The sequence below is a fragment of the Nannospalax galili genome, unplaced genomic scaffold (assembly GCF_000622305.1).
Source record: "Nannospalax galili isolate Female #2095 unplaced genomic scaffold, S.galili_v1.0 scaffold286, whole genome shotgun sequence".
In the NCBI taxonomy this organism is placed as follows: domain Eukaryota; kingdom Metazoa; phylum Chordata; class Mammalia; order Rodentia; family Spalacidae; genus Nannospalax; species Nannospalax galili.
This window is the reverse complement of record NW_008359442.1, coordinates 12,625,869-12,635,521: the sequence shown is the minus strand read 5'-3', so window position 1 is coordinate 12,635,521 and position 9,653 is coordinate 12,625,869. Positions and strand designations below refer to the sequence as shown.

General features: G+C 48.8%; 1 protein-coding gene across 2 annotated transcripts in view; it reads left to right on the top strand.

The window, feature by feature from the left end:
- Positions 1-4,468: 4,468 nt before the first annotated feature.
- Positions 4,469-9,653, top strand: part of Prkce (protein kinase C epsilon) — a 559,250-nt gene continuing 554,065 nt past the window's right edge. The window contains exons 1-2 of one of the 2 annotated variants that reach the window (XM_029558628.1): positions 4,469-4,959; positions 5,163-5,712. In XM_029558628.1, the coding sequence (XP_029414488.1) occupies positions 5,365-5,712 (348 nt within the window). In that variant the 5' untranslated portion in view covers positions 4,469-4,959; positions 5,163-5,364. Of the gene's footprint in view, positions 4,960-5,162; positions 5,713-9,653 lie in introns of those variants that run through there. The other variant, XM_008823069.3, reaches the window with a different exon arrangement.

Here is a 9,653-nt window from a genome sequence, read left to right as displayed (position 1 = left end):
GATCTTTTATTTGCCTACCTAATGTCAAGCAGTATTTTATTTGTTTGTGTACTTTTTCTTAGAATTTTTTTTTTTTTTTTTGGTGCCAGGGTTGAACCCAGGGCACCATACATGCAAGGTAAGTACTCTACCATTGAGCCTAACTCTAACCTCCAATCTTCTACCCCTGAATCGTGTACATAGCAGGTACTTACCAAAAACCCTTGGATTAATAGAAGTGTTTAAATGTTCCAATACATCATAACAGCTGAGAAAGAAAAGAATGTATGTGATGTTATTTCCAGGTGATGCCCTAGGAGTCTCAGTCCAAGGAAGTGAGGAAGAAAGGGCACCAGGTCATTGCCTTCCTGCATCCATCTTTATGTGGTGACCACTGATCCCTGTCTCTCCTCACATGTTCAAGTGAAAATTGGTCTTTGAGTCACTACAGAAGAGTTCAGAGCAGAGATGGGGCTACAATAAGAAGCCTTGGTAGGCCAGCTAAAAGCCAGCTCACAGAAGGGGCAGAGTTAGGAGTAAACTGGAGTGTGGGAGAGGGACTGGGCGGGGCTAGCAGACTGTGGAAGGCTTTTGTCACTGAGCTGAAGCATTCCTAGGCCCAGGTAAGGTTGAATGCTGTTCACTGGAGCCTGTCTTGGATGGGTGGTAGACTCTGACCAGGCAGACCTTTGCATAGGCCCATTAACAGTCTATAAATGGCAACAACTAGCACAGCAGCAGGTTCATGAATATTAACACACGCCTCTAAGGTTCTGGCTCCTCCTTTCCTGCTGCCTTTAGCAGAGCTAAGCAACTTTCACAGACTGTTTCATTCTTAATCAGAACCTAAACCATCTTCAGCTGTGAATCTTTCTGGCACCCTGTTTTGGGGTGAGCCTGCTTCAGGAAAGTTAAAGAAAACAAAATCATCCATCTGCTATCCTCCCTTCCCCTACTGAAGTGCTGCGAATTGAACTCAGGGCCTTCCTCACACATGCTAGGTAAATACTCTATCACAAGCACCAAAATTGCTTTTAAAAAAGAACTAGTTCCAGCAACACCTCTTGCCCACTGGAATTTCAGTCTCTTTCCAGGAAACAGTTCAAACCCATTTGCATGTCCTGGGAGACTTAACTGTTGTATTTCTGCCTACCTCATCTCTGGCCACAAGCTATGCATACCTGGTCCTTTATTCTGGCTAGACAACCATGGCTGGTTCCACATACTGAATGGTTGGTTCTCTTTGCCTCAATCTCTTTCCCTTTCCTTTTTTTTCAGCTGGAGGAACTCTGGCTCAAAGGACCTTGTAGTGATGCCTTCCAAAGCTCCCCCAGGCAAGGGATGCTGCTCCCATTCCTGGAACTATTGCAACATCAATTGCATTGCCCTGGGTAAACTTGCTGCACTGTTACTCCTGTCCCCATGAGCTGTAATTTGAAAAGAAGAAAGGCCCCATTTTGAACATCTTTGCTACATTCTTACATCATTTTTCTTCCTTTCTGCCCTCTCTCAAAGATTATGAAATAACTAGGTTGTAAGTTAGAATCCAAAGGGCATTTAACTCAGTGCATACACCAATTACCTTCCTGTCCTTTAGCATTGTATACAGAGGCCACGGGAAGAGGCAGGCAGTAATTATTGATCAGAATTTTACATTCTAACCCCTCCCTTGCAAGGCTTGCTTTTTACTAGAAATCTGAAGCATGTAGTTATTTTAGACCCACCCCCCTCCAGGTAAATTTAAGAGTCCTCCCTTAAACCAGTTCATGTCCTATGTATTCATGATGTCCCTGGATAATCCATATTTTCATTTGGCTAAGTTTGAGAGTGGGAATGGAAGAAATTTATCTAGAAATAAGGATGTAACAAGAGCAGGGTTTACATGCAGCATACCAGCATTCTCCTTTTTAATATAAACATTCACTTAATTCACTACAATCATTTTGTTTGGCCAAGAGCTTGGTATCACAATGCAAAAGACCTGTAACAGAGAGGAGGCTACCCTTGAGAACTGCAGTCTGATAATGTACATGGATAATCTCTTAAGAGGCAGGTGCTGTTTTCCTATAACCTTAACCAGGATGCACGCAAGACTGTTGAAGTGTGGTTATCTGTTTTAAGGTAGTCAGAGATGTCAATGGACCCTATTTAATATGTTTTAAGTATTTAATGTTTGTCTGGGGAAGCAGGGAGGTAAGAGAGAGGTGAATAAGATATCCAAAAGAGTTCAAATGCTGTGTTTCTTTAACTCTAAACTTATTTCCTGTTTAATATGCTGAAAAGAGAGATTTAGGTCAATGTTTTTCAATTTCATGTTTCAATTCCAATTCTATTTGCTTGTCAGATGGGACCCAACAGACACAATTTAGAGATGGTAGGAAACACCAAGTAGTTAAGGATCTAACTTAAGAAATCCTTGACATTCTAGACCTTCCCAACAGCACTAGGACTAGGGCGAGGCAAACGAAACATTCTATTTAGATATAAAACTTAATGGGTGCCAATAAACTGAGTAATGTAAATTGCACATTGTGTACTACTTTAAATGATCTAAAATTGGGACATTCTGTTGATCCTGAAAAAATACATTACTTTTTATTTTTAAAATGGCTTTAAAAATCTTAAAACATTTTGTTGAATGAGGTTTTGCATGGCAGTAAAGGGTTAATAAAAAAAATTAAGAATAGGGTGGTGGAGTTGAGAAGCTAGGAGGAAAAATTCCAGTGCTCAAAGAATTGGAAATTAAACAGCACAGATATCCCAGGCTTGCACTATGTCAAACTGATATTTTAAAATATCACACCTCCAGCTTGTGGGAGTAGCCTTGAAGGACACACTGTTAAATGCAGATGATCTCAGATCTCAGTTGTTCCCAAGGCTGCATTTTAGCACCATCTGTATACCCAGCTGTCCCATGCAACAGGGCCGGCTCCAAGGAACTTTACTAAGCTCTGGAGGCCCGACTACAGACATCTGCTTTGGGAGGAGATCTACCTCAGTGGCACTGGGACTTTTGATCATTTGGGGGGACCTGTGTACTGCACTTGATAACCTTTGTTCCGGGGGACTACCACCGTCCTCTCCTTTAAGCCACAGGGAATGATAACCTTTTTCCACTGAGGAAAAAGTGAGCGGGATGCGGGTTCTAAATTTTGGTCTACACTAAACAGAGTCGACAAGCACTCAGCTTTCCACGATCCCTACGAACTCCCGGACTGGACTTGGCATACCGGTGAGGGCGGAGGCTTCATTTTTCCACTTACACCGCCCTCAGCGGCCGGATCGGCCCCTTTCTAGGTGCAGTGCTGGAAGTTTCAGCTGCTCAGGGTCGGGGCGCCTGGAGCTGTCCGACACGCCCTCCCAGGTTCCCGATCCACTGGGCGGAAGGCCATCTCCCGCCCCACCGCCTTCCCAGTCCCGGCTCCCCGCCGAGGAAATTCTTCCCCAGCAGCCCAGGGCTCGCCTCACGTGACCAGCCACCGCGGCTTCCAGTGAGAGTTTAAAGGTTATGGAGGAAATTAACATGGACTCAGACACTGCTCCCTGGGAGGGCGCACCCCACTTTCCCGCTGCCGGGACGGCCGCTGCCAGAGCGCCCAACACAGTCTTGTCCCCCTAAGGGCATAGACAAGGTCCCGCATAAATAGGAAGAGTCCCTTGGAGAAAAATACACAAGCCGAGTCGGGCCTGGGTTACACAAGGTTCCCACTTGTCCACAAGTTCTCGCAGCCTGAAAAAGTCTGGGACAGCTCCCCAAGAGGAAAGTGTCCCCCAAAGAAAAGGAAGAAAGAAGAATTAGGTTTCAAAACTCACACGGGGGTGGGGGGTGGGGTTCGACAGTCCCGGTGCCCCCTCCCCCATCGCGGCAGAGGGGAGAATCTTAGGACCGAATGACAGGCCAGCATTGCAGCAGCTGCCGGTGATCGCCTCGACCCCAGAAGGGCAAAGGGAGGGTGCCGAGTCTTCTGCGACCCCGCGACCACCGCCACTCCTCTACCCCTGGCTCCAAAACAAAGTGTAGCCCGTAGGGTCGGCTGGACAGACACGGCCGGCTGGTCTCCGGTGCAGACCCGGGACGATGTTGCCACCACCTGCGACAAGCGCACCAGCACCCCAACGCCGCCACCCTGCGGTGTCCCGGCGCGCGGAGTCTCAGGCTCCGCCGCTGTGACCAGGGCAGGGTGGCCGGCTCTCTGCTGTTTTCTCCTCGGCTCACTTTTCCCGTATTGCTCCCCCAACCGGCAAAACTTTCTATTTCCCCAAACAGTGGCGCGCGCGCGCGCGCGTGCACACACACACACACACACACACACACACACACACACACACACCCACACACACACACACACACACACACACACACACACACACACACACTGACGTCTTTTGCGCATTTCCTGCATTAGAGGGAGGGAGACTCTCTCGCACACGGATCGAGGGAGCGGAGACCGCGGCCAGAGCCGGCTGGCGGCCGGCGAGGAGCGGCAGCGGAAAGCGGGTACGCCGGGAGCGCGGCGGGCGGGCGCCGGCGCCGGGGAGGTGGGGCCGCGCCGAGTCGCAGTCCCGGCCCCGCCGCCGCGCTGCGCACCGCTGGGTGCCGGCCTGCGCCCGGAGCCGGAGCGGCCGCCCTGACTTCCAGAGCCAGTGCGGGTGTGAGATCCCTGGTCCCGAGCCTCGGCGATCGCCCGCTACCGCGCGGCTGTGCTTCACCCCAAAGGCTGCGGCCGGGCTGGCTGAGCGGCTTGTGGATTTTTCAAAAATTTGGCTCCGGGGAGGATCATTTCCTCTCGACATGCATCCCTCCGGATAGGCTGCACATCCTTCGGTCCACCCTCCGCCCCTCGCGGTCCGAGGCAGGCTCTGGGTGGGCGAAGAGGATCCGGGTGGAAATCTGCGCCCCAGGTTCTCGTCCCCGCCCCGTCCAGCCGCCCCCTTCCACCTCCCGGACTCGAAATTTCCCCGGGATTATGTTTCGGAAAGGTAGGTGAGCGCCGAGCGCGGCGCCTACTTCCCGGCACCCGGACCGGGAGAGCCAGAAGGCTGCGAGGCAGCCCCCGCGGCTTGCTGTGGAGCCGACAGCTCCTCTCCTCTGTTGGAGGTGTCGCTGGTGGTAGGGGGGGAGAGACTTGCTCCAAACACGGACATCTCCAGCTCTCCCCCCCCGCCCCACTGTTTTCCGTTAGGAACCGGGCGAGGAAATACATGCACTCGCTGAGAATCGCCGGCGCCAGGGCGCAGAACCACAAGGTGTAGCAAGCGAGTGAGTGGGGTGGGGCGAGAGGGGACCCAGGAGTCCCCGTGGCTCCCAGCGCACTCGCGGTCGCCTCTTCATTCCTGCCCTCGGGGCGGACGGAGTGACCCCGGCCCCCGCTCCCCGCCCCGACCATGGTAGTGTTCAATGGCCTGCTTAAGATAAAAATCTGTGAGGCCGTGAGCTTGAAGCCCACAGCCTGGTCGCTGCGCCATGCGGTGGGACCCCGGCCGCAGACTTTCCTTCTGGACCCCTACATCGCCCTTAACGTGGACGACTCGCGAATCGGCCAAACGGCCACCAAGCAGAAGACTAACAGCCCGGCCTGGCACGACGAGTTCGTCACTGATGTGTGCAACGGGCGCAAGATCGAGCTGGCTGTCTTTCACGATGCTCCGATCGGCTACGACGACTTCGTGGCCAACTGCACCATCCAGTTTGAGGAACTGCTGCAGAACGGGAGCCGCCACTTCGAGGACTGGGTGAGTCTAGCCCCTCCGCGTCCAGGAGCCCGCGACCGGCAGTGGGGTCCCGGGGAAAGACTTGCCACCTTGACATTGGTCCTGGGGCTCAGGGACCTACAGGCGACCAGGATGTGTGTGTACGTGCATATAAGTCTTAGTTTCCTTGGAGAAGCAATTTCGTAGCTGGGGAGAAGTAGACATTACTATGAGAAAGATGAGATTTGACAGGAGGGCACCCCCGCCCCTTTGTGACGTCCTGTCATTGGGTGGTATAGGGGGCTTGCAAATCCGGAGAACCCCTGGAACACAGGTGCAGAGGTTGGCTGTGGACCTGGTGCCTTCTGCAGGCGCGTGGTGGGCTGGCTGAGTGACTGTGTGTGGGTGGGTCCCTCTGTCCTTGGAGAGGCACGTGGAGCTCAGATTGGAGGTTTCTTTCGAATCCTGGCTTTGCCCTGTGTAGCCCAGGGAGGAGTGGTTTTATATTTCCCTCCGGTGGAAAGCTTCCTCGTTCCTAAATCAATGTGTAGTGGTTAGCTCATCTGCTGACATACAAGGAGGAGGTGTTTTTCCCACTGATATCCCCTCTAGGGTCCCAGAAACATCAGGAAAGCTTGTTTGCCCATTCATTCGGAATGCTGGTATTTTAAAAAATGGTTCTGTGTGTGATCACTGGAAGTCAGTTCTTCGAATCTTAAGGTTATATGGTTTGCATGCTTTGATTGTCAAGATATTGTGGGATCAAACACTATTTCTGAGATTGAGTTGATTTTTAACTGATTGCGTTGTCAAATATTACAGATTTGGAAATAGGCCTTGTCAGTGTACCATAAACCAAATGCATTCAACCTTGGCACTTGGACAGAGAAGTCAGTTTTTTCCTCTTCTTGGAGGAATAGTGTTAAATTAGGAAATGAATATCCATATCTCCAGGTTTGTTACATGTTTCCATCTGTTGCTATGGATGAATATATTTTGAGGGTTCTTTGGTCTATACAGAGAGAGCTGAGCCTCCTCATGAATAGTTGGAGAAGAATCCCTTTCTACTGGCAAACAGATAACTTCATGAACCTCTTAGAGATCAGAGGTTGCACCTGCACCCCCTTGGCATATTGCTTTATATTTTTTTTTACATGTTTTTCAAGGATATGGAGTTTTAGGGGGAAATGGGAAAAAGCCTGCTCTTTTCATGCTCCCTGCTGTGATGTAGCCTGCTGGAAACCATGGTTACAGGGCTTATAGAGAACCGCCAATAAGTCACACCAGCTCAGCCTTAGAAGATCTGTGGCTTCCACTTTGAATGGAGAGCAGGCAAGCCTTAGAATCCAGAACTCAGTTCTCCTTGCCCTCTGTTCCCCTTCCTCCCCATTGGTTCCCTGTTTCCTCTCTACAGATGGTTTGTAGTCCTTTTCCTCCTACTCACGGTGCATGTCCAAGGGAGAGCTGAAGGATAACTTCAGAACCAGACTTCAACACTAAACACCAGTGGTTTTGCAGAGGAAGGGGAGGAAAACTGACTAGTGTAGCAAGAAGGTGGGGCCCTTTGCAGTGGATAAACCATGGGGTAGAGAGCAGGAAAGATTTATAGTTGGTCTGGTTTATCCACATGCATGTGCTAGTTGGGAAGGAATGTGTCTGAGTGTCTTTGGTTAATACTGAACTAAGGTCTACCCCAAACTCAGGGCAGATAAAGATGCCATTCCCTCCCCTCAGCACTTCTAGGGAACTGTTCAGTCAGAACTCTTGTCTGACATTTATACTGCTTGCATTCATACTGGGTTTGGCTCTAGACTAGATCTTCGAGTGCACAGGCAAATTTTCCAGACAAGGACTCTAAGTTCCAGAATAGCAAAATGGATACCTAAGGTTGCATGATTAGCACAGGTGGGTTGGAAGTTGGGCCCTCACCTCTGATTACTTACTGTTTGCCCATTGGGGAACAGCCTGTCTAGCCTCCCAGCTATTTATTATTCTTGCAGATTCATATGCTGTGGCCCTGACATTTTTATTGTGTGTGATAACATAAAGTGCTTTCAAAAATCATTATCTCTTCTGCCTTGTAGCAAGTGTGAATTGGATATGACAGGCATTGGACAGATTAAAAACGAGGCAGGGAGAAACTCAAAGCACAGGATGAATCAAGTGGCAGAGCTGGTTCTGACCCATGGGGTTCTTGCTAAGGGGATGCTCTGGCCACTGTCCAAACTGAACATGGGGACTCCAGTAACATAGATGGAAAGGGAGACAAGTTGCAAGAGGACTGACAGAGACCATCTTTCTTCATCTAAGTGTACCCACAGCATCATTGCTTAGGTAGAATTTTCTGGGCTCAAGCCTTTGTGCTCCGTAGCTGGGAGGAATGAAGAGACATCCCTTTCTTCAGTGTTCAGAAACCCAGCCTGAAGTAAGGGGATGTGGAGCGCATGAAGCAACTACTTTTGTCTTTGCTGTGGAATACCTTAGTCTGCTGCACACTGTGCTCATGTGCATCTACTGAATTCCCCTTATGTTCTCAAATCCCACCAGGGAAGCTTAGGATTGTAGCTAATCCAAGGGTAAAAGAAGTCACAGACTACTTGCAAGGGGCTTGCATTTCACTAGGGAAAGGACACTGAGCGGATATGTACAGTAATTTAAGTGGCAATTAGGTTCCGAATGAATGGTACTATAAATAGGTTAAAAGTTCAAACAGAGAATGTGCTGGAAGGACAGGAAGAGTCCAGGAAGGTTCCTGGAAGGAGGCATATCGACTGAGCATGAAAGTGTAGGTAATGTTCAAAGTGATACCCGTCAGAGGGAACAGTCAGCCAGGCCTGGATGCTGCTGGAAGAAAGGCAAAACATGCCTGTGGTCAGGACTGCAGAATGGATAAGTAGGGCTGTACTGAGAACCAGGCAGAACAATGTTTTCCAAATTTAAGACTTTTTGTTAGTACTACCCTGTGCGATTATTTAATATTTAACACAATCAGCTCTTTTACTTTCACTTAGTCTTTCTCAAACTCCACTATACATCATGAAATCACAGGTTTGGATCTTGTAGTTGTGAAGTTTCTTTGTTAACATTCAAATAAGTATGGCTGTAAAATAAAAAGAAAGGAGGTTCATCCCAGGTGCCTTTTAACATCATTAGGGATATAAAGCCACACTTTGAAACTCTGGGGTAGGAGAAAGTTTAGAAAACTAAGATGGATTCAAGACTGTTTAAAAGCAAAGCTGAGGTAATTATTCTTCAGACAATGAGAAGGCATTCCAGGTATAGCAGCAAAGGGGGCTGACACAGAGGAAGCTCATGACAAAGAAGAGAGATTATGCTTCTGAGTCAAGCAGAATCCATTGTAACACTATTGCTGGAGCTAGGTTTTCTAAGAGTCAGATTAAATGCTACTCAGACTTGGGTATGCATAGGAGTAACGAGGGGCAGGTTTTAGGAATGCAGATTCTCAGCCCTGTTCCTTCAAAGCCCTGTGGTTTGGGACAAGTGTGAGGAAATTGCATTTTTAGTGGCCTGTCCTTGGGATTCTGACCAGCTCATGCTTGTTTTAAGAAACATCGGCCAGAATAGGAATTGTGGATAAGAGGAAGGAATCCAGATTAATGTAGTGCCATAGGTTCATGGGAGAATGGCTTCCTCTATTGGTTTCTATCTTTAAAAAGCTTATTTATTTATTTATTTTGTGTGTATGTGCCACGAGTACATGTGTGGAGGTCAGAGGACAACTTGTAGGAGTCATTTCTCTCCTCCAACCATGTGTGTTGTGGGGCTTAAACTCAGATAATCAAGTTTGGTAACACGTACTTTTACCAGCTGAACCATCTCACCAGCCCTCCACTTTATTTATTAAAAATATTTTATGTGTATTTGCGTATTGTCTGCATGTATGTATGTAAGTGCACCTGTGTCATGCAATGCCCACAGAGGTCAGAAGAGGACATCAGATTCTCCTGGAACTGGAGATACAC